Here is a 24,924-nt window from a genome sequence, read left to right as displayed (position 1 = left end):
AGCTGGACATCGTGCTGGCCAACGTTGGATGCGTGCCCACCTTTCGAGGAAGAGGGTCGGGTTCGATCGTTGACCTGACATTTCTTAGCACTTCACTGGTGAGGGAGATGGCTTGGCAAGTGAGTGAGCACTACACCCACAGTGACCGCCAGGCCATCTTCCTCCGCATTGGGAACCGGGGAAGCAGTCAACGACGCTCTGGAGGTGGAAAGGCTAAGGCGGTTGGCTGGTCTATCGGAGCTTTCGACGAGGAGACATTCCTGGCCGCATTGGAGGGAGCCCATGATCCGGATGGAACAGCGGTGGAAAGGGTCATACAGTTGTCTCAGCGTGTAACTGAAGCATGCGACGCTACGATGCCACGACGACGTTTGACCACGGCAAGAGGCCAAACTACTGGTGAAGCACGGAGATTGCTGCCTTGAGATCCTCTTGTCTCCGAGCGAGGAGACTTTCCCAAAGGACAAGGGGAAGGCCGGAGCACCAGGAGCGTGAGGAGGAATACAGGGATCTGCGAAGCGGAGAAGCAAGCGGGAATGCTACCAGAAGCTCTGCATGGAGGCTAATACGAATCCGTGGGGTACAGCCTACCAAGTTGTAATGAAGAAGATCCGCGGGCGAAAATCACCTCAGGTGACATGCCCACGGCTCTTGTTGCAAATAATTACAACTCTTTTCCCGCAGCAGGAGCAGGACGAAAGAGAACCCCAACTGGCAGCTGAGCAGGACGTCTTCTCGATCCCTGATGTTACCGAAGAGGAACTTTGGGAAATCTGCAGACGTATTGGGGACAGCAAGGCTCCGGGATTGGACGGAATTCCGAACAGGGTTCTGAAGGTGGTGATCAAGGCCAGACCAAGATGGTTCGCAAGCACATTCGAATCGTGCATGGCGGAAGGAGTGTTTCCCGCCCAGTGGAAGAGGCAGAAGCTGGTGTTGCTACCGAAGCCCCGAAAACCACCCGGCGTGCCCTCTTCATATCCCCCTATTTGTCTCTTAGACACCATGGGAAGATGTTGGAGAGGGTGATATACCACAGGCTGCTCCCGTTCATCGAGCTTGCGGGTGGTCTTTCAAAGCGGCAATATGGGTTTTGGCGAGCCCGTTCTACGGTCGGCGCAGTAGCAAAGGTCGTCGAATTGACTCGAAATGCAATGGCCACGGGCAAATGCTGTGCTCTGGTGACGCTGGACGTCAAAAATGCTTTTAACTCAGCCAACTGGGGCTGGATTAAGGGCGTTTTGGCCAAACTGGGTGTTCCTAGCTACTTGGCTCGGCTCATCGAGAGTTACTTTTCGGACCGACTTCTCTGGTACGAGACGGACGACGGGCCGAAGGAGTATATTGTGACAGCAGGTGTGCCTCAAGGTTCTGTATTGGGACCGCTGCTGTGGAACATAATGTACGACGGAGTGCTTGGCCTTCGCGTGCCGGAGGAGACAACGCTGATTGGTTTTGCGGACGACTTGGCGGTAGTTGCAATTGCAAAGCATCCCGAGGACGTGGAGCTTTATGCAAATGAAGCCATTCATACCATCGAGTCATGGTTACGAATGGCCAAGCTGGACCTGGTGGACGAAAAGACGGAGGCGGTCCTCATTACCAACCGTAGGAAGAACAACACGGTTACCATCCAGGTTGGTAATCGTGAGGTCGTCTCAAAATCGGTTGTCAAATACCTGGGGGTGATGATCGATGCCAAGCTGAGTTTCAAGGGACACTTGGATTATGCGCGAGAGAAGGCAGCAAATGCCAGCTTATCCGTTGCAAGGATGATGCCTAACGTGGGAGGGCCGAAGTATAGTCGCAGGCTACTCATCGCGGGAGTGGTGAGGTCGATCCTGCTATACGCGCCCCCTGTCTGGGCGGTAGCGTCGAACCACGCTGTCAACCGGAGGAAGATATGTTCGGCATACCGGCCAATTGCGCTAAGGGTGTGCAGCGCATTTAGGACGGCGTCGACGGAGGCAGTGTGTGTGTCATCGCAGGAATGATCCCTATAGATCTTCTAGCGAGCGAGGCACACTGGCTGTACGAAAAACGGAAGGCAAATCCAGCCGAGGTGAATGCGGATTTCCGAAAAGCCATCAGGAGTGAGTTGTGTGGCAAGTGGCAACAACGATGGGATAATTCCGACAAGGGCAGGTGGACCCATACATTGATCCCGTGTATCGAGAAATGGGTCAACCGAAAGCACGGAGAATTGAATTACCACCTGACACAGTTCCTTACGGGACACGGTGGCTATAGGAAGTACTTGCATCGCTTCGAGTTGGACGAGTCTCCCAACTGTCCTGAATGTGGTGCTACACTCGAGGACCCGGAGCACGTTATGTTCCATTGTCCCAGATTTCTGCAGCAGAAAAGGAGGTTGAACAGCATCTTGGGGGCGGACATCGAGCCCTCCAACCTGGTGGAAGAGATGTTGAAGTCGGAGGAAAACTGGATGTCGGTAAATGAGGCAGTAGCCGTGGTGCAGACAAAACTCCTGGAGTTGGATCGAGCTCGGAAGGCGGCGCGACGGAGACGTGACATGGACGAGCTGGTATAGCGAACCAGAGCCTCCCCCGCGAAGTAATACTTCACGGTGGTCCCGCGGGGAGAGGCGGAAGAGTGGGGGTGGTTTTAGTGGGTGTGAATCCCACACACTGCTGCAAGCTGGCGCAGCAGCGTCTTTCTAAGATTTCCACCTCCACCCATAAAAAAAAAAAAAGGTTTAAATTGGACACCTCACTTAATTGTCCAAACTGCGACGGGTTCCCAGAGAACCCAGCGCATGCATTCTACCAATGCCCTAGGTTCGTGGAAGATAGGAGGAACATAGAGGAAACTCTACGTGAAGTGCTATCACCGGAGAATGGTAGCTTGGTAGGGGGATTGGGATGCGATAAATTCCATGATCGTAGTAATCTAGGATAGATTATGAAAAGCAGAAGCAGCGAGGAAGGCGCGGTTATGAACCCCATTAGAAGACGGAAAGATACCTAACTAAAGTAAGCTAACTCCGCCCCGTGATGTAATATCTAAAGGTGATTCCATGGGGTAGGGGGGAGGAGCCGAGGTTGGTTTTCGTGGGTAAAAATCGCACACTTTGGCGTGCCCAAGTCAGAGTCTTTTCAAGATTTTCACTGTGTCTGTCCAGCGTACTGCGACATCCGAAATCTAGACGACATGGGCGTTCACGTGGTGAACGTTATCTATGATTTTAGTCAGCACCTTGCTAGAAGTGATAAACTTCAATGCGGTAATGAATTCGCGCATGCTTCCTTCCGACGAAGGAGGAAGTTCCTCGACGCTACTTCGCTTGCAATATGATGGGTTAATGGCTATAGTGGGCGTGGTGGACAGCCACCAGTCTTGTGTCTTTTGTGTTAGTTTTGTCTTGCGAAGTCCTTCGTATTGTATTGTACATAGAGCGGTGCTCAGAGGTGGCGGTGAGGAAGACGTGGGCGCAATCCTGTCGGCCAAACCAAAACCAAGTGGCCGAGGAGAACCTCCATAGTGGTGGCACTGGGAGACGCTGTACTCACTTTGGCTTGCCGTGATGCAGTAGGCGAATGCTCCGAAGGCCTAATCAGGACGATCACACCCGAGTTTACAGGGGGACTCATCTGAAGTGGCAAATTGGTCACGAAACCTTACCAGGGGTATACTGGTATTATGGGAACCGGGAAAGCCCCTGGACTCACATATTTCGGGTGAGCTCCTGTTGTATGTGAGGACAGCTCGGTTATTTGCGGTTGGCCCCCCTAGTGGGAGTTTCAAGGTGGTTGTGGTTATGCTCAAGCGAGAAGAGACCTTCGGGCCTCGACGTGGTGTTGCGTATCAACACGGGTGCCGTACTCCATAGTTCGGTAGAGATTTAGGTAATTTTTGCATCCACCAGTATGAATGCTAAGCCATGCACTTGGTATAGACTGGTACCAGTGTTACTTGTCTCAGTGGGGCTCTGATTGTGGTCACAAAATCAATCCGTGTCTTAAGAAGACCGTGGGATTAAGTCTTCCAGACAGGTGTTCACGTTAAACCCTCAAGGACTTAGCTGTACATAGAGCGGTAGTTGACTGGTGGAAAGGTTTTCTTGCGGTTCTCCGTTTCGAGCTAATTCCGGCCAACCCGTTGGGGAGTGTCTTTCTCATGTACTCGAGGAAGGCGCTCAGACCCGAGCTGGCCAGGGGCTCATCTGAACTGGCTCTTGCCACGAAACCTTACCGGAGGTTATCTGGCACCATATGAACGGGGATGGCCCTCTGAAAGCACATGCTCCAAGAGAATTCATCAAGGATGTGCTCTCGGTCCGGCTATTTGCGGTTGGCCTCCTTGTGGGAGTTTCATGGTGGTTTTGTATATGGCTACATAGCGGCCAGAGCTCCTTGGGGCTCAAGCATGGAGTTGCGCTGTACAACTCGGCTGCCGTGCCCCTTGGTTGCGGCCGAGGTGTTGGATAGGCCTTGCGTCCACTGGTATGATTACTGAGCCTGCACTCAGTCTAAACCAGCACCGACGTGGCGGTCATGGTGGGGCTCTGATTCTGGTCTCGAAATCACACCGTGTACGAAGAGGACGATGGGACTATGCAAGGGAGGTACTTACGTTAAGCCCCCAGGACCTTCATGTCAGCGCTCCTGAAGTTGAGGAAGCAATAAAACGAATCAATTCGAGGAAAACCTTAGGACCTGACGACATCTGAGCTCTTTTTATGTCGTCTATCAACTACTCAACTGTCAATATCACAGTTTCCAATCAAGACATATCTAATTCACTCGATTTGTCGCTTGAACTCATTGAATTTCATCCGAGCAGAATTTAATTTGATCATAGTCGTAATTGAAATCACTTGATGCATAACAATGAGAGGAATCCGGCTGAGATGGAGCTGCTTTGAAAAGTTTCTCCGACACCCAAGCATCTTCTCAAACTTACTCTAAAAAGACTCATCAAAATTGGGGAAGTTTTGCTTCCCAATTTTGCATATGTTCCGCCATGCGACAGTGTAATTGAGACTATTCCTGTGCCTTTGCGAAGGAGTCGTCCTTACTCGTGACGTTGCTACGGTTGCAAATTACGTCAGGAAAAATGCAAAAGAGAGACTGCATAGATCCAAAAAATAAATGTTCAAAACTGAGAAACTTTCTATTATAAACTAAGAAGCAGTAGCAGGACACAGCAAAGGGAAATAGCATCCGTAAAGCTCCTTACGAGTAGCACCAGCAGTCAGTCTTCCTGAGTCGACCAGCGAAAGGAAGTGTTTCGACATCTTTCATCTCGACATCTTCACATAGCTACCGTTTCCTCCTGTGAAACTTATTTTTGCGATAATGTATATATGCCGGAGAAATCGTCCTTGTGCTGATCCCCTAGTTGGTCCTCGTCTTTGTCCTCTGTTCAGAAGGTGAAATTTTCGCGTTTGAACGTTTCCTATAATAAAGTTTTCGCCTTGAACGAAGTCATCCAAGCGTTCCGCTCCCAGCGTAGTCGTCCTTGTTTTATTCGTACAATCTGTACACAGTTCGTGCTCGGTACATAAAAGCATTTTTATTTGGTCCATATACGTCACTTTAGAGAGATTTGTCCTGCTGCCATGCTATATCCTTTCCAAAGCTAAATTCCTGATTTTGACGTTGCCTCGAAATAAATTCACACTTAAAGAAAGTATGAATTTTCGAGTGGAAAGCGGTGCAAGTGTTGCAAAATTTAAACGATTCCAAGCTGCATTTATGGAAACATATTGAATATGTAAGTTACTGTGTTTCCGGGTATTTGTGAGAAGAACCCACAAGGATTATTTCTGGAGGATTTACTTTTGCTGTTCAAGTAGAAGCCAGTGAACCGAAGTCTGAGTGCAGTTCCTGGGCTACTTGGGAAATAGAATGACTCGGGCGAATTTGTGAATTCGGTGGTTAGTAATTCAGAAGTATAACTTTGTGATGCAGACTAATCGCACGTTTACCTCTTCAGACGCTGAATGGAGGACATCTATAATGTCTCGGTTGGTTTTCTCTTGTCTTTCCCCTGTAGCTCTCCGGATGACCTAGCCATGGGGAGGGGGATTTAGTGGCGTATATCCCTTTGGAAAACCCGCCTACAAATTGACGGAAGCAATGACCTCACGAACCACATTTTGGAGTGAGACAACTGAGAATCTTTGCGGAGACATGGAGCAGATAAAAAATCGTTAGACCCAATATTTCTAGGAGCTACTGTAACAGTGAAGGACGCTTATCCTTTACTTCTCATTGAGGGGATTTTCAGTCGTCTCCCGAAGGCTAGATTCATTACGAGTCTAGATCTGAAGGATGCGTTCTGGCAAATTCCTCTGGATGAGGTGTCCAAGGATAAGACTGCCTTCACCGTCCCAGGTCGGCCACTCTATCAGTTTGTGACCATGCCGTTTGGGCTCTGCAATGCACCTCAAACCATGCAGCGACTGATGGATAAGGTCATCCCTGCCCACTTACGTCATCAAGTCTTTGTATATTTAGATGACTTGCTGCTTATTACAGAGACCTTCGATCAGCACCCGCTGCTCTTAAGCGAAGTGGCTCTCTGTATGAGACGCGCTGGCTTGACGTTGAACATCCGGAAGAGCAAGTTTGTCATGAAGGAAGTTCGATACTTGGGGCACATCATCGGTAACGGGACGATTTGTAACGATCCCGACAAGATACACGCCATCAAAGATTTTCCGCGGCCGAAAACCGTCAAGCAACTGTGGCGGTTTCTTGGGACGTGTGGGTGGTATCAGCGATTTGTGCCAAATTACGCTTCGCTGACTGCACCGTTGACAGACATGCTTCAGAAGAAGCGTCAGTTTTGCTGGTCTGAGGAAGCTATCTCGGCCTTCGACGCTCTGAAAACGAGTCTCTCCTCGGCTCCAGTTCTGCATAGCCCCGACTTCTCCAAGCCTTTCGCCATACTTTGTGACGCAAGTCAACATGGTATAGGAGCGGTGCTGATGAAGAAGACAGAGGAGGGACATGAAGTTTCTATAGCGTATATGTCGAAGAAGCTACACTGTCACTGAGCAGGAATGTCTGGCAGCGGTGGAGGCAGTGCGCAAATTCCGAGCGAATGTTGAAGGCATCACATTCGAAGTGGTAACTGACCACGCTTCGCTCAAATGGCCGATGAACCAGTCCGACCTTCACGGCAGACTGGCCAGATGGGCATTGAAGCTTCAAGGAATCTCGTTCATCATTAAACACAGAAAAGGATCACAACATCTGGTTCCGGATTCTCTATCTCGAATGTATTCACCAGCGGAGGTGGATGCTTTGGAGAGAAGTGGGAACAACGCAGACGTGGATTTTGATTCACCACATTTTCGGTTTGTGAACTATTTGCAATTAATAGAGCGTATTAGGGAGAATTCCAACAAACTCCCTGATCTGCAGGTGTGCGATGGATTGGTATACAAGCGAACCAATCATGCATCAGGAGATGAGCTGCAGGAACAACAGGCTTGGAAATTTTGGATACCGGAGGAGCTGACGATGGAGGTGATCACCCGTGCCCATGATCATCCTTTGAGTGCACATGGGGGGGTTGGTAAAACCTTGGGTAGACTGCGGTTGTGGTTTTATTGGCCTAAAATCGTTTCTCCGGTCAAGGACTATATCCGCAATTGTGAAACATGCAAGACGTCAAAAGCTCCCAACCAAACGCTCCAACTTCTAATGGGAAAAGCGCTCATCTCCGATCGGGTATTACAACGTTTGTATATCGATTTGATCGGCCCATACCCCAGATCTCGCGCCGGAAATGTCGGAGCAATGGTCGTTCTCGATTCTCTCTCAAAGTTTTCATTTGTGGAGCCGATTAAACGGTTTACCGTAAACGTGCTGACTGAATACTTGGAGAAGAGAATCTTTCATGTGTTTGGAATCCCTGAGTCGATCACGTCTGATAATGGGGTACAGTTCAAATCCGTGGCTTTCAACGATCTTTTGAACCAGTATGGCATTCAACACATTTACACTGCTTTATACTCCCCGGAGGCAAACGCCTCGGAGAGAGTAAATCGCTCACTGTTGGCTGCTATACGCGCTTATATCGGTCCTGATCAAATAGATTGGGATAAAAAGCTGTCATCCATCAACTGTGCCTTTCGTTCAGCGAAACACGTCTCGATAGGGACTTCACCCTATCACGTCGTTTTTGGGCAAAGCATGGTCACCCATGGGAGTACCTACGCCCTTTTACGACGCCTGAACGCCTTGCCTGGTGCGACCTTAAAGGTCTGTTCTCAGGATAAACTTGCTATTCTGAGAGCAGAGGTTCAGGGGCGAATCCTCGTGAATTCCAGGTCGGAGATGTCGTGTATAAGCGGTTCTTCAACTTAAGCAGTGCCGCAAAGCGGTACAATGCTAAATTGGATGGGAAGTTCGTGAAGGCGAAGGTCATCGGTCGAGTCGGAACGGTTCAATACGAGCTGGAGGACATGGAGGGTCGTAACCTGGGCATCGCTCACGCGAAGGACCTCAAGGCCTAACGTAGGTTTGCATCTCGGGCTGCCTTTCCTCGTAAGCACGCAAACATTCAGCCACAATCAGCAGTGATGCCCTCACTAGTCTTCAGCTGTCTTTCCTCGAGCGGGTCTCGAAAACCCAGTTGCCCTGTAGTGACCGCGGCTGCGCGACGGGAGCGGAATCTCATTCAGCTCTTTCTTAATTAATTTGTTTAAACAATGCTTTTAATAGTGTGCAATTGCCTTAATGTTCGCCGCAGATTGCACATTATTGAATGCATTCGGGCGAATTGATCTTGACAAGAGGCGAATGATTTGCCGCATCCGCAGGCGCATGCGCATGTTGCCGCAACATTGCCTAGCGAGTTGTTTTGAGTAATGAAGCGTGAGGGATCAAAGCGCTCAAAGGACCCCCCCCCCACATTCCCGAGCCTGGCTAGCACAGAGGCGTGCAAGAACGTGTCGACCGAGCACTTTGATGGAGCTTCAATCTTTGTGGGCGGACCTTCACGGTCAATTTAGCCAATTTGTTTAGATTTTTGGGATAGCTCAGCCCTCTAGGTCGTTATCAGCCACTCAGGATGATCGACCTGATCTCCAATACCCATTTTTATCATTACGCTACAAGCACAAGTACAACTATCTGTGTCACCATCCACATTCGAAGAAGTCAAGGATGCACTAGAAACAATAAAACAGCAGGTGCAGATGGAATATCTGCGAAGCTACTGAAAACAAGGAGCATGGGGATTACGACCAAGCCTCGTGGGCTTATAAATACAAAAATCTAGCAGTGGTCTAGCTTAGGCTCAAACTATTGGCGGTTTAAATTTGGATATAATTTGCTCCTTTGCCGCGTTTATATGATTATATAAAGGAACCTTTTTCAACTCTTGCAACTTTCGGTAATGCTGCTCCCAAGGTAAAGGTGAAGCAGCGTAGGTAGAGGTGGCTATGAACGGTGAACTCTGGGCACCAGGAGACCTTAAGTTTCAACTAGCCTTGTCTCGGGAAAAGGGGCTCTGCCAAGATCGACTTATTTTCCCCAGTAAAACAAAGGCTATGGCACCCAAATATGAAGAAACAAAAAACTTAAAAAAACAAAAGAATTCAACAGCACTTTGATCATGACGGTCCAACCCTGAGCGAAGGGGCAACCCTGAGCTCTTCGATGGAGAACCTGATTCTAGACTCCCTTATTCAAGTGGGAACCAACCTCCCAGTCCTTAACGGACGAACCCCAGCAGTCCCCTTCTGTCAGCATTCCTGACCCCGGGCTCCAGTCGGCGCCAGTCTTACCTACAACCCCCGGGTTGTACCAATATAGAAGGGAAAAGATCGTCTGGGGCATCTGCGACTAATGGTAAACAAAAGCGGCAGCGGTCTTTTGACGATCCCAACTCTTCGGTTCAAATGGCTGTAAGAAGGCTTAGCTGGCCGATGGAAGCGTCTTATATGACGATACCAATCCATCCGGTTACGGTACAGAGCAGTGTGAGCAGCTTAGGAGGAAGCTGTAAGGACTGCATCTTTTCAAGAGATTACACTACGCTTTGAGTCGGTAGGTGTATACCATAAAATATTACGGATAGACTTTGCCGACGAAAGCACGAACGAGTGGCTTGGACGGAATTGCCCCTCCTTCAACGATGTGTGGGAGGGTGCGTGACTGACTCTGAAGCAGGTTTCCGAGCTACCATCGTTTAGAAAGTGCTTTCTCTGGCTTCCAGAAGAGGAGCGTAATGGTGTTGAGGTCCTGGAAAAACTTGGAGAATAACCCCAGTACCACCACTTGGATGTTATTAGACAGCAAAGTAGGAAGAAGAGCCAATATCCTGGGAACTTTCTTCACTGTCAACGTTGCTGAGCCGGATATTAAGAAGGTTTGGGTACAAACGGGTTACCGGCTCTACATGGGCTTGGGACCGTCACATTACAAGGATCAGCTCTTAAGACTACCATGAGGGATCTGCAGTTCATCCAAATCGTAGATGAGGTGCCTTATCTCTCAGATGAATTTGCAGCATTGTAAAGCGGCGATTGCAATTATCAGTCGTTGGATCAGTACCTCAGACAAAAGCGATGGGTTGATGGTGGGGAAATTAGAGGCTTAAACTTCGGACATGTATTCCAATGGAAGTGATAGACTCCGCTCCTGCGTGGTGGTTTCAAAGGACCTCCAAGCTATCCTATGAGACGGCGACTTCACACAACAATCAGATTGACCATAAGAAGCCAACAGGGAGATAAGGAGATTCTATGGTGCTCGGCTTATTTCCAGTATGAGGTAGACGAAGTTCCTAGTGGAACTTTCATCAGAGGTAACCAATATGCCACAAGTAAAGGTATGGGAATAATAGCAGGATGTGATGTTAATGCCCATCTCCTGCTGGGGAAGTTCCCACATCAACGCGAAAGGATCGAGGCTACTAGAGTATCAGGTAGGAACCGAATTACAGCTCCTCAATTTCTGTAATGAACACACTTTCTTCAACGTGGTCAGGCAAAAGGTGATCGAAATCACAGGGGCATCCCTTAACATTGCGGCTCTTGTCGGAGAGTGGAGAGTATCAAACGATATCACACTCTCGGATCACAAGCGCATTGATACGGTAATGGGCATGGATCCTACTCCACCTACTCCATTTCGGAAGCCACGTAACACTTACAAAACAGAACTGAGCGCCGAGTTACGATCCCTGGGTGATGCAACAAATCTATTGCTAGAATTGAGAAAACAATCCAGATGGTCACTACCAGTATAAGAGAAGCTTTCGCACAGTGCTGCCTACTAACGATGACAAAGATGGATAAAACACTATGGTGGAACTAGGATTTGGCGAAACAGGGGAGAACAACAAGGGTGGTCCTTAACCGAGCTCTAAAGTCTGATTCAGCTACTGGCTGGATTTGGTAGAAAAAGGTTCGAAAAGTTTTAAAAAAAAGCATAAGGTCGGCTAAACGATCATCATGGAGACGCTGGCCAAAGCCAAAGCGGATCCTTGTCAAAGAACCTAGCCAGCAGGTGGGTTATCTGCGTTTACAGAGCGGGAGGTACACAGAAAGTGATGAGGAAAAGGCAAACCATTTGCTTGAAGTGCTCTGCCGATAGACACATACAGTCCTCAATGGGAAGATTAGACTCTGGCATGCAAAGTAGTTTCAAAGGGGCGATTAAAATGGGCATTTAACTCCTTCTATAGATATAAGTCTTCAGCTAGGGGGGGGTAGTGGGCCTGCATATTCGGAATATATATGTTACCGTGTTGGCCTAGCACCCGCTTGTATTCGATCGTTGTGATGCGACGTGGAAGGGCGGCCAATCATACGGTCATGCGTCCATCGGGAAATTTCTTGGCAAACATCAGGTGGCTCTGATGCTCGTCGATAATATGGTTTCCAGAATCGTCATTGAAAATGGATATTTCCTCGTAATCACCAAAAGAGAAGAATGGTCTATAAATGGCCATGAATCTTTTGGGATTACAGACTTAATAATCTTCACCGACAAAAAACAAATCGGACGCAGGGGTGTTCTTGGGAAATCCGATTATGGAACTGGCTCAACCTCTCGGAAAAATGACGACCATATTCCAGGCGGAGATATATGCCATTTTATTGGCAGCAGAAGAATATTTGCGTCAAAAATGGAGGGGTCGCATCATTCGAATCGGTTCCGCCAGTCGGGCAGCATTATCAGCACTAAACAGCAACGACATATCAAGTCGGTTGGTGTGGAATTGTCAGCAGATGCTGCTGAAACTTGCCGATTAAACGAAACATTCCTGATGTGGGTGCCGGGGTACTCAGTCATAGCTGGTAATGAGGAAGCTGACAGACTGGCTCGACGAGGGTCTGGATCTTCAATGCTGAGAAATTTGAACTCTTGCCGGTAGACGAAAATCCTTGTAAAAGAATCGGGGGTCACCAGAGCGGCATTTTTCTTGTCCTCTAAGAAGTGGGACATGAAAACCTTAGCAGAGCTTTTAACGGGACACTGCTCATTAAACTAGCATATGGAAAAGATTGGGGTGATGATTTTGGATATGTGCAGCTAATGTGCGGAGGAGGAGGAGACAGCCCTGCACTTTATATTCAGCTGCCCGGCTTCCTAAGATCTCAGACAAAGAAACTTTGGTAAGGTTTTCTTCAATGAAGAATCTGCACACTCTCTGCTTCTGGAGAATATTCTCAGGTTCGCTAAAACCTGCAACCGCCATTGAATAGGCGATATTAGGGGGATGTTATAACGTGCCTAACAATAGCCTTAGAGTTGTACAACCAATATACAATAGAAAGGCGAGGAAAGAGCTGTACACTGAATACTTCAGAGGTTATGTAAGGAAATGGATTCCGACGATAGGAAGGTACTTGCAAGGCGCACATAGTATCTATCGAAAGGTATCATTAGTATTCTTTTCTCATAAGTCCCATGTGAATCAAATCTACCAACTGCTCAGGCTTACACGGTATCCTGAATAAAGTTTTGTTAGTGGCAGTCAAGAGGTTTCAAATTGGTTCATTCAAACATTTACGGCATTTATAGCTCCCCAGATATATGATTGCCATTTACCCCTTATTGGGGTATAGCACGTCAACCACACCTACTTGCAATCCTTCGCCGCTACTTGAATCCCGCTTAAGCTTTCCCCACGATTTTCGAAGATAAGTGTCCTTGAGCGGCCCACTCGTCGGGCATCTTGGGAGAGTGGATTCTTCTACATGGCATAGCAATTGCCCCTCCTTAATGTATGACCTATCCGCTGCCACTCCCGCATTCCGATCACAACACGGAGGGTGTCAGGCCTGTGCGCCGAACAAATTCTTTATTTGAGATAGTGTTAGGCCAGTGTACTCCGATGATACTACGTGAACAGGTATTCACGAAGGCTGGGAGCTTTTAAGTAACCATAAGGTTCACTTTCCATGGCTACTCCCATATCGCAGCACAGAAAGATAAGAACAGTTTCAACTTGGTCTTTGTGTTGACAAGACAAACGTGTTTCCATATTTTAGACAAAGCATCGAAGCTGCAATCACCCACTTCGGTGCCACCGTAGGCAGGAACCAGGATTCTTAGATATACAATTTGATCGATGTATTCGATGCTCCTCTGCCCATTAATGCAGATAGGGAGAGTGCGATGATCAGTTAGACTGAGAATTTACTTGTCTCTCCTTCCAAATCCAGAGCCATTTGGCTGGGGCCCATGACCCGGTAAAAGAGTAAAGAGATGTCATTTGCGTAGTCGAGGTGTTTGAGATCTACTAATTTTCTCCACGTTCTCCAGACAAGGTAGCATGGAACACTCATAACGGGTACCCTTTTTTTTTAATTTTAGCCATCATCCCCTTTTTCCATTCTCTGGAAAAGGACTCGGATTCCCAAGATTTCTGAACGAGTGAAAGTAACAGATTTGCTCCCAAGAGGAATGACTGTTTTGGATTCGCAGATTAAATTGAACTGACCATCGTGGCTGTATAGGAAAACTTAGCTCGCGGAGCATAAAACGAAGGTAGTTCTAATCACCAAAAATCGAAGAAAACAAACATCGATAAAGATGAGGGTTGGTGAAAATGCCATGCATAGGAGTGATGATTGACCAAAAAATGTACTTCAAACCACATATTCAGAGTTTAGCATCAAAGGTTTCAGGAGTTTGTTCAATAATGGCGAAAATGTTCTCGAATGTACGTGGCTAAAGGTATAGTCGTCGATTCCTTATCTTGAGAGCTGTCAGCTCGATGTTGCTTTAAGCAGTTCCCATCTGGGGCTTATAAAAACTGCTCCGCTCGAAACGTCTCACCATAGGGTCAAAGTTTTTACTGTACAAGACAATGATCTTGCCAGTCTCCATGTATTTCTCGGCGGGTTGGTTTTTAGCAAGAAAAATTGCAAACACTTGGCCGCGTTCGAGAGGAGAATCCTCAGCAGAATTTTGAGTCCCCTACTTGATGATGGACAATTCCGTGGCTTACACAGCGACGAAATCTGTGAACAATATCGCAACTATCAAGCCGAAAGCTGTTAAGCCGAAAAGTTGGAAATTCTTGAAACTTGTATTTGAGGTTGTCCCTAATGCCCTGAAACACTGCATCATCCTCGGCGATTGGCAGAAAATCGACCGTGGCAGGCATTTTGAGCCAGATTTGGTACACCTTTTGGTGCAGGTTTGGTGACGAATGCGGTTAGTTGTGCATCTGGTTGAGGGAATGCCAAGGGTGTAGCGTCCGTCAGCTGTCGTTTGGCTAGCTCAAATGCCTGCCTTTGCATACCATGCAATCGCGCGTGAATCTTTGATTTTGGGTCCAAATACGCCTTGAGGATGGCTTGATGTTGGGCGGCTTTGGACAAGAAATCACGATAGAAGTTTAGCGTGCTCAAAAACTTTCGTAGACCCTTGACTATTTCTGGTTGTGGAAAGTCTGTGATGGCCTGAATCTTGTCTGGATCCGAGTGGATTGCTTCAAGGGAAATTATGCGGCCTAAAAACTTACTTGCTGTTGAAGGAATTTGCATTTTTCAACGTTAAGTACAAGATCAGAATCAAGGAGAAGTCGAAAAATACATTCGAGATGTTGTGTGTGCTCAGACTCAGAGGAAGAGGCGACCATAACATCAACAAAGTACACGAAACAAACGTTAAGGTTTCGCAGGACAGAGTGGAGGTTATCCGTGTGAACTTTAAAAGTGCGGAGGGTGTACATATTACTATTTTACGGAAAGTCTTCTGGAGCTACCGGGATTTGATGGGAGGTCTTGGCTAAGTCCAAGGTCGTAAAAAAACGATTGTTAGCGAGGTTGTGCGCAAAGTGATGGATGAGTGGTATGGGGTAGCAGTCTGGAATGGTCTGAGCATTCAGACGTCTGTAGTCGCCACACGGTCTCCATTCGTCGTTGGACTTTGGAACCATGTGTAGTGGAGAAGATCAGCAGCTATTTGATGTTCTGCAAATACCCTGCTTTAAAAGTATGTCAAATTATTTCTTAATAACAACGAGTTTCTGGGGTAATAATGGACGCAACTTTCAGAAGATGGGGGAGCCACTGGTACTGTACAGCATGCTTAGCTTGCTGCAAGAGACTACTTTTAGTAGTTATGTTGCTGTATTTTTGAAGGAGTGCCAATGCGATGGTCGGCTCCTTTTTCAAAAATGAAAGACTTACGGTTGAGCAGGTAGAAACTTTTCCTGAGGACCTGAGCAACGTTGCGAGTTTATAAAAGACCTGTTCTGCAGATCTACCAGCAATCCACAGAGGCCTAGGAAGTCTGCGCCTAATATGGGGCTACTGATATCTGCTACAACAAAACGCCATGAGAACATTTGTCGAAGTGCTTGACTTACGTCTACCTGCCTGTAGTCGTAAGTGTGTATGGTTGAGGAATTTGCGGCCGTTAGTTTGAGTTGTTGCGGAATCAACTTATGATTCCACGATACCGGGAGGACCGAAACAACTTCGCCGTCGATTAGGTAATGGCGCTTGCTCAAAGGGTCGCAGATTGGTAGGCGGCGTGGAGTTACTTTTTGGGTAGTCGCCGTTGTAGTCCCTAACAAGTTTATTTTTGTTGTGCTGTGAACGTGCACGAATAGACACACTTGTTTGCCTTGTCAGCGAAGATGCAATGCGAACTGCAGTACTCGTTGAGGTTCCCGACGTTTGACTACTTGATCGCCCATTTCGGTTGGCGGAACCTACTTCCCGAAAGCAAAGCTCCCACCGTCGCCGCTACCTTAGCTCGGTAATTTGGTCCGTGACATCCCCCGACAGTTTACTCACAGGGCGTGCATGTACGTCTGGGATCTAGTCAGCGGTGTTTGCCAACTCCTTCAGAGACTCGGAGTTCACACCGGCCAAAATGGCTTGGGATTTCAGATGCCCCACTCTGACCTTGTCCCCGCCCAACTACTTCATCTCACTCAGCAGTTTGCCCGGGGAACGGTGCCTAAGGTGGGTTCCGTCAGTAAGTGATTCAGTTTCGCTGACTCACTTACCGACCATCACTTGATGAGGGTGTAACTTTGTGTAAGAACACTTTTCGAGCATGTCAACGACGAGCCCAATCGACTCCTCGTCGAAGTCGATGATCGCGTTATTAAATCGCGTGGCATCAGCAGTGATGCCCGCGAGCGCGTACTGCACTTCCAACTGACGAAACGAGCCTCCGGGTTGCGCCGCCAAAACGGTGGCGCCTGGACCGCCACTGCGGCCGACGGGGGCGCGGAGGCGCGGAGGCGCGGAGGCGCCTGCATGAGGATGAACACTTTCGTAGCCTACATAACTAAGACATTTTTGAGTGATACCATGACCGTGTGGTTGTGGCTAAAACCCGATTCTATAGGTTGAGGTGGGCGCGTCACCTAATCCGTATGAATGAGGATGATTTAGCCCGGAAAGTCTGAAATAGAGCAGTGACGTAGGGCAGGACGCCAGACAGCTTTTAAGGGTATAAAATTGGTGGACTTCGGCACAAAATCGGGGTATCTGGAGTTCTTTACTAAGGCAGGCCTAGTCTGGGTACCGGTTGTTGCACCGTTGATAATGATGATTCTCCCAGGGCAGAGGTGAGACAGCGTCTGATGAGTTGCTTCTGCCCAGGATAAAACCGTTGGTCGTGTTCTTTACAGAGGGTATGGTTCGCACCCTTATCGTTTCTGGTTTGACGATTCCTCATATTACCTCCGACATGGCAGATGATTCCGGAGGATGTGAGGTATGTTGCTTTCAACTGTTTGAGATTTGCCTTGCATAGGACGAAGGTGGAAACTGTCACCGGGGCGCTGTTGTCACCTGGGAATATCGTTGACTACATGTTGGCCTCTGAAATAATTTGGAGGACGGTGAAAAAATTCATGAAGGCTATATGTATAATAATATGATGAGGAACGAAGAAAAAGATAAATAACAACATGATACGCAGTTCGTAAATAGAGGTCCCGAGGGGCAAGCGTCGAGAAGGAGGTGGTTTGAGTCAATTTATCGCGAGGGAGAGGAACTCTGCACCCCAAACCTCCTGTTATTACGAGACCGCTTTAAAGTGAAGTACATTGGAATAATATTCGAAGTGAGTAAGTAAGTAGATACGTATGTGTATATAAATAGTAATCTCCCCGAATAAATAATTTGTCTGACGAGTGTCAGATTCCCTGATATGATTGAGAATAAAGCCCATGGAGAATTCTATGAAACGCAGGTCATGTGGACACAATATTTCCTTTTCTAAAGCATAAAATCTGGAAATGCGATAAGATTGAATACTCACCAGCTGTTCCGGATTTGCTCAAGCCGCAGGGCGACCCGTTCTTTTTGAAAACGTCCGCAGGACAGTCGCCACTCTGTCCATCGCAGTATTCCGGTAAATCGCACTCGTTGGTCGAATCGCGACACATAACACCCTGCTGCTTCAGCTATTCAAATGGAAACAAAACACATTTCAGATACATTTGCAATTACCGAAGGAACCTTCTAGGATTTCGCTTTGTAGATACAAATTTCCACAGCATTTTCCACATACGTGCACGGTGCGGATTCAATTTCATTACTGTTTTCATTGCTGGGAAAATTTCTGTGGTGAATTACGGCATACATACCTTGCAGTTCTCGCAGCACGGTCCCTCTGCGCATTGTGATTCCAGCTTCAGCTTGCATGTAATCGGGTCGCAGCATGGATCCTTGAGGCATTCCTCTGTTGAGCCACAATCGCATTCCTCGTCGTCTTCTACGATTTTGTTGCCGCAGTTTCGATTCATTTCGATCTGCAACGAGGAAGACTTACGGTTAGAAAGTATGGAATCTGATTGTTGCAAAGGACCAAAACCGTAGATGATGTCGCGTCGCATTACAGAGAAAAGATTCAGTCCGCATTAGAAGGTGAGTCGGAAAGGATTCCATATGTGACTTGAATAGCAAGGAGCAGCCGGTGGAATAGTGTAATGTAAGCGTGTGTCGCAGAAATCTGAGCGGAATGTTATTTCGATTTGATAGTGTCAACTGTATTGAAAGGATCTAGTGAGGGAAAATAAAATGTTGTGAAAGGGAGATTGAAGGACTTCTTGGTCTTTCTCTCGCTGGCAAATGGCACAACAACTTGCTGTGCAGGGTTACTTATATTGTTGTTGGCATTAACCCATTGCAATCTTTCCCACATTCCTCAGCAGGATTCGTGGCAATTTCTTTCGATTTCTTCCCATTAGGGGTAGTCATCCTGTCATTGTCAATGAAATCCACTCAGTGAACACGTCCGTAGTTCCCTTTCAGACATTTGCAAATCAATGTGCTTGAGGAGCTGTAGCTCTCCGGATGACCTAGTCATGGGGAGGGGGATTTAATGGCGCATATTTCTTTGGAAACCCCGCCTACGAATTGACTGAGACAATGACATCAGGATTCCAGCCCAGAAATACATTTTGTAGTGAGACAACTGAGAATCTTTGCGGAGACATGGAGCAGATAAAAAATGGATGGACCCAATGTTCCTAGGAGCTAGTCAGTATCACTAGCACAAGTACAAGTGGATGGTGAAATCCACATTCAAAGAAGTCAAGGGTGTACTAGAAACAATAAAGCACCAGGTGCGGATGGAATACCTACGAAGCTGCTGAAAACAAGGAGCATGGGGATGACGGCCAAGCTTCGTGAGTTCATAAATACTGGACGCTGGTCTTATCCTCGAGAAGCATAAAACCGAGTAGGTATAATCACCAAAAAAAGGAAGAAGAGAAAACATAATAAAGTTTAGGAAGCAACTTCTTCAGAGTTTACCAGTAGAAGTAGAAAGGCTTCGGGAGTTTCTTCAATATTGGTGTAGGTGGTTCAAAGCATAGTCGTCGGCTCCTTACCTTGAGAGCTGTCAGCTCGATCCTGCTTTATGCGGTCCCTGTTTGGGGCGCAGCATTGGAGCAAGAAGCAAATAGGAAAAACATGCCGGCCCATGGTGGTGGTGGTGGAATACGTCGTGCGTCTACCGTACATCACAGGAAGCAGCGTATATATAACATGTATGGTTTCCATCGATATCTTCGCGATCGAGGGTCAATGTTTCTATGACCCAACTTATGCAATCATCGAGTTCCATACCACGACCTTACTTAATTCCTAAGTGGACACAGAGGGGAAAACCGTTAGTCGTCTCTTTTGTATACTTGGGTGCTATGCTCCAAATTAGTGGTCCATAGACAACATCAAGTAGATATGGACCTAGGACCTCTTATATCCCAAACAAAATCTAGCTTTGGCCCAGTTTAGGCTCAAAATATCAGCGGTCTAAGCTTGGATATAATTCACGCCCAGGTACTAGTAAATTGATGACGGGAGAAGGAGAAAGCTTTTATACTGGGATGCCATTTGGCACATCAGATGCCAGTCACGGAGATGTACCTGCCAGCAATAATACCGTTGGGATAGGAGGATTAACGTTGATTTTGACTGCCGATACATACATGGAGGAGAGGCAGATTTAGGGATTCTCGGAGCATCTGCCAAAATTACCGTCCATCCAAATTCTTTCTTCACTGATATCCAGAAGCAATGATGCCAGTTCTTAAAGCCGTCATAGGAATTGGTCGATTGGAAAAATACAAAAGTTGCAGCGCTTGCTGGGATATCTGCAAGGGGAAACGAGAGAAGCCGTGTAGCACCTGCAGCTGTCTAGCATCAACTATGAGTCCGCGCTCCTAATATCGGCAACTGCTTGGCTGGGTTGAGCAATTTGGGGTACACGACTTCTCACTGGGACCCAATGATAATCCATAGTTCCAAAACGATACTCTTACTGTTTTGAAGAATACATCAACGGAAGCAGGAGGTATCCTGTGGGCAAGTTATGGTTGTTGCGCCGTGGATGATGATAACGCTTCCAGGCAGAAGGTGAAGTAGCGTCTGATGAGTTGCTTCTGCTCTGGACGAAAGCGGTGGTTTTTTTTTACAGACGGTATCGTTCATACTCACATCGTTTCTGTTTTGACAATGCCCTATATTATCCTGACACGGAGGATGTGAGGTATGGTGTTTTCAACTGTCTGAGAGTTGCCTCGTACAGGGTGAAGATGGAAATTGTCGCCGGGGTGCTGTCGTTAGCTGAGAATATCGTTGACTACATGTTAGCCTCTGAAACAACTTGGAGGACGGTGGAGAAATTAATGGAGGCTATGGGCAATATGATGAGGAACGAGGTCAGAAGGGGTAAGTGTTGGAGAAGTCTCACATAAATAAAAAGTTGAAATTATTGAGATTCCAATGGAGGGGGGCGCTCCTTTTATTAAGGTTTTGTGTAAACACAAAACCTTATTAAAATCGGTTTACTGTCTGTCTGTCTGTCTGTCTCTCTGCCTTTTTTTTTTTTTGTGGGATTTTTACCCACTAAAACCACCCCCGACTCCCCCCTACCCCGTGGAACCACCTTTACGTATTACATCACGGGGCGGAGTTAGCTTACTTTAGCTAGGTCTCCTTCCGTCTACCCGCGGGGTTCGTAACCGCGTCTTCCTCACTTCTTCTGTTTTTCGCAGTTTTTCCTGGATTACAGCGATCATGGAATTGATCGCATTCCAGTCTTCCTGACAGGCTACCATTCTTCGGACAAAATTTTCCGGTGATAGCATTTCACCTAGAGTTTCCTCCAGGTTCCTCCTTTCTTCCACGAACCTAGGACACTGGAAGAAAACGTTCGCCGGGTCCTCTGGGACCCCGCAGTTTGGACAATTAGGCGAGGTGTCCAATTTAAACCTGTACAGGTATTGACGGTATCCTCCATGGCCGGTGAGAAACTGGGTGAGATTATAATTGATCTCCCCATGCTTTCTCTCCAGCCATTCCCCGATGGAAGGGATGAACCTGTAAGTCCAACGACCCTTTTCTGACTGGTCCCATCGCTGTTGCCACCTGTTTATGGATCTCTCTCTTTCGGCTTTTTTCACCTGAGATAAGGGAGAGATGGACCTGGTGTTATAAATGTTCATCATTTCGGTTGCCAGGATGTCAATCGGCATCATTCCCGAGATGACGAACGCTGCATCGTCTGAGACGGTCCTGAAGGCAGAACACACCCTTAGGGATGTTCTTCTGTAGACCGCACTCAGTTTATGTGTATTGCCTAAAACCTGCAGCGCGTTGCCCCAAACTGGGACTGCATACAGCATGATAGAGCTCACCACCCTGGCTATGAGCAGCCTGCAAGTATGCCGCGGGCCTCCTAGTTTCGGCATCATCCTTGCCAGAGAAATACTCGTGGTGGATGCTCGTTTATAAGTATACTCTATGCTGCTTAAAATTAAGTCCTCCGTCTATCATCACCCCCAAGTATTTGATGGCCGGCTTGGAAGTGATGATACGATTCCCGATTCTAATGCAGGCGTAATTTCTTTTGCGGCGCTTAGTGATGAGGACCGCTTTCGTCTTTTCCTCCGCGAGTGCCAATCCAGCACTCTCTAACCAAACCTTAATAACACTGATTGCTTCGCTTGAGTACAACTCAGCATCCTCGAGATGCTTCGCAACCACAACCAGTGCTATATCATCGGCGTAACCCACCACCGTAGCCTCTTCCGGAACCGGAAGGTTGAGCACATCATTATACATGATGTTCCACAGTAGTGGGCCTAGTACAGAGCCCTGAGGGACACCCGCGGAGACAACGTACTCTTTGGATCCGTCATCGGTATCATACCAGAGTGGCCGCTCTTTCAAGTAACTATCGATAATAGCGGCGAGGTAGGTGGGAACACCAATCGTCGCCAGAGACTTTCGTATAAGGTTCCAATTGGCCGAGTTAAATACATTCCTCACATCCAGGGTCACCACCACACAATATTTGCTGGTACAACCCCTTCCGTGAATTGCATTTTCGGCCAAGCCAGTAACCATTTTGATGGCATCAATGGTTGATCTGGCTTTACGGAACCCATACTGCCTATCTGAAAGGCCCCCTTGGCTCTCGACGACTGGAAGTAATCTATTGTAAATGGCCCGCTCCAACATTTTCCCCATAGTGTCTAGAAGACATATGGGTCTATAGGAGGACGGTTCACCTGGAGGTTTGCCAGCTTTAGGCAACAGTACCAGCTTTTGCCGCTTCCATGGTGCAGGAAAAATACCCTCCGACATGCACGTTTCAAACAGCTCCGCGAACATATCCGGTCTACTTTTGACGGCAAGTTTGAGAGCCTTATTCGGTATGCCGTCAAGACCCGGGGCTTTACTGTCGCCTATTCGACTGCAGATCTCTAGCAGTTCGTTCCTGGTGACTGGTGGAATCGGCGTCACATTCAGGGGGCGCTGGATGGTGTCAGCACTCCCCTCTTGCTGGGGAAATAACCCCTGGATTATTTTTAACAAGAGCATAGGGCACGTGATCTGCGGAGACGATCGGCCTCTGAATCGTCCTGTCACGATTTTATAGGTGCTACCCCACGGATTTATGTCCGCTTCCGAACAGAGCCCCTTAAAACATTCCCTCTTACTCCGCTGGATGGCGAGCTTGAGGTTCTTGCGAGCTTCCCTATAGGCATGCTCCTTTTGTCCCTGATCGATCCTACCTATTGCCTTCTGAGCCATTCGTCTGGCTCTGTGGCAAATCGATCGAAGATTGGCAAGTTCATTATTCCACCAATAATTGGGTCTTCTAGTGGGGAATGAACATCTCCTAGGCATCGACGCGTCACATGCTTTAGAGATGTTCTGTGTGACATGGAGAGCTCTATCCGTGGAGGTGCCTGCTTTGCTAGGCAAGTCTAGCCACACCTCCATGAATGTCTGCTCATCCATCGCTTTGGCAGACCATCCTGGTGTTCCTCTGGATTTCGGCTTCCGGGGTGCGGTTCTCCTCCCTTGTGGCTCCATCCTTAGTTCAAAGGTGATTGCCTGTTGGTCGCTGTACGTGAAGTCCTCACTAACTTGCCAGGACATGTCACGTGCTAACGCAGGACTGATAAAAGTCAGATCTACAATTGACCCAGTTCCCCCTTTCCGATAAGTGTTTATATCGCCTTCGTTGGCCAGAACCACATCAAGCTGGGCGAATGCTTCTAATAAGCACCGTCCCCTTGCGTTAGTCTCTTTGCTGCCCCACTCGATAGCCCACGCATTAAAGTCACCGGCTATCACCTTTGGACTTCGTCTCCTTGCGTCGTGAACAAGATCGTCTAACAGTTCTTCAAACTCGGGCAGTGTGAGGCTCGGTGGGGCGTAACAGCTATATATGAATATACCGCTTATTTTTGCCCACACAAAGCCTCTAGCCGTCTGATCCATGCTATATTGTATGGCTTGACGACCGCACGCCCATATCGCCGCTCCACCAGTCGAATCTGTGACCCATACAGCACCGTCAAGGTTTCTGTACGGTTCATTAATGATAGCAATCTCCATTGCGGATTCGTAAGTGGTCTGCGCAAGCAAATCTTGTGCGACCCTGCATGATTAAGGTTTATTTGTATTAACCTCATTTTTTCACTGCAGTTAACGCCTTCCTAAATTCTGGACATTTCCCACTTCCGGCAATATGCCGGTTATCCCTTCCCTCCTTTTCTTCGCACAAAATGCATTCGGGGTCTCTATTGCACTCCTTGGCAATATGTCCTTTTTCCCCACATCTTCGACATCGATCGGACCGATCGATGCCGCTAGTGCATGCCTTCGCGAAGTGTCCAAGCATTAGGCATTTGAAGCACCTTTTTAAGGAGATCTGTTCCCTTAGTCGGTAAATAACCCATCCAATCCGAACCTTCCCCATGGCCAACAACTTCTGCGCTGACTCCACTGGCAGTCGCATTGTGGCCGTTTGAGTACCGCCATAAGCCTTTCTTAGGCTCACGATGGATTCTTCCCTGAAATCCTTCAACTAGAATTGTTCCTTCAAGGCAGTGTAGATCTCTTCTCTGGATGTTACCTCATCGAGATCCTTGCACTGAATACAGATCTCATGTTTTTGGGAACGAACCGCGACATTCTCCCCAAGCGAGTTTAAAACTTGGTTACGAAAGTCGTCAGTTTTACCCACGCTGGATTTTTTCAGCTCAAACATGAGATCACTTTTCTGGGTCCTCCGGATTTTGCTAACATTTCCGCCTAGGTCTATTAGGTCGGGGTCAGATTTCACCTTCTTCAGTATCTCCGCATATGTTAGATGTCCTCTGCTGGAGATTACAATTGCCTCCGGGCGAATTCGCACCTTTGGTTTCTTATTTCTTTTTTTATTCACGACCTTAGTCCAACCATCGTTCTTACTTTCTTTCAGTTTCGGTTCGCTAGCCGACTTTCCTACTTTTGGTACTTTGGGCCCTTCTGAACTTTTAGTTGCCTTTGTTGGACTGGTCAATACCCCTTTTTTCCTTTTTGGGGCCAGTTGATTCGCCAAAGCTTCCCCCTCCTTGTCTCTCACTCTATTACTTGAGTGAAGGTCGGCAACTTTGTGCTTGGGTGTCACTTGGGTCGCCTGTGACACTGTTGAGGCTGGGATGTCC

The 24,924-nt window shown here is 47.7% G+C and overlaps 1 protein-coding gene across 10 annotated transcripts in view; it reads right to left on the bottom strand.

Annotated features, from left to right (window-relative positions):
• Positions 1-24,924, bottom strand: part of LOC119656644 (zinc metalloproteinase-disintegrin-like jararhagin) — a 973,582-nt gene that overhangs the window by 166,415 nt on the left and 782,243 nt on the right. For all 10 annotated transcript variants that reach the window (XR_005250066.1, XM_038063100.1, XM_038063098.1 and 7 more), the window contains 2 exons: positions 18,058-18,222; positions 17,730-17,874 (listed from right to left, as the gene is read on the bottom strand). Coding sequence is in view for 9 of the 10 variants with exons in the window: in XM_038063100.1 (XP_037919028.1) it covers positions 17,730-17,874; positions 18,058-18,222 (310 nt within the window). In the remaining variant the exon portion in view is untranslated. The remainder of the gene's footprint in view (positions 1-17,729; positions 17,875-18,057; positions 18,223-24,924) is intronic.

Source organism: Hermetia illucens, chromosome 5 (genome assembly GCF_905115235.1).
Source record: "Hermetia illucens chromosome 5, iHerIll2.2.curated.20191125, whole genome shotgun sequence".
Taxonomy (NCBI): domain Eukaryota; kingdom Metazoa; phylum Arthropoda; class Insecta; order Diptera; family Stratiomyidae; genus Hermetia; species Hermetia illucens.
Note: the sequence above shows the minus strand (reverse complement) of the source record. Positions and strands in the feature narration are given on the sequence as shown.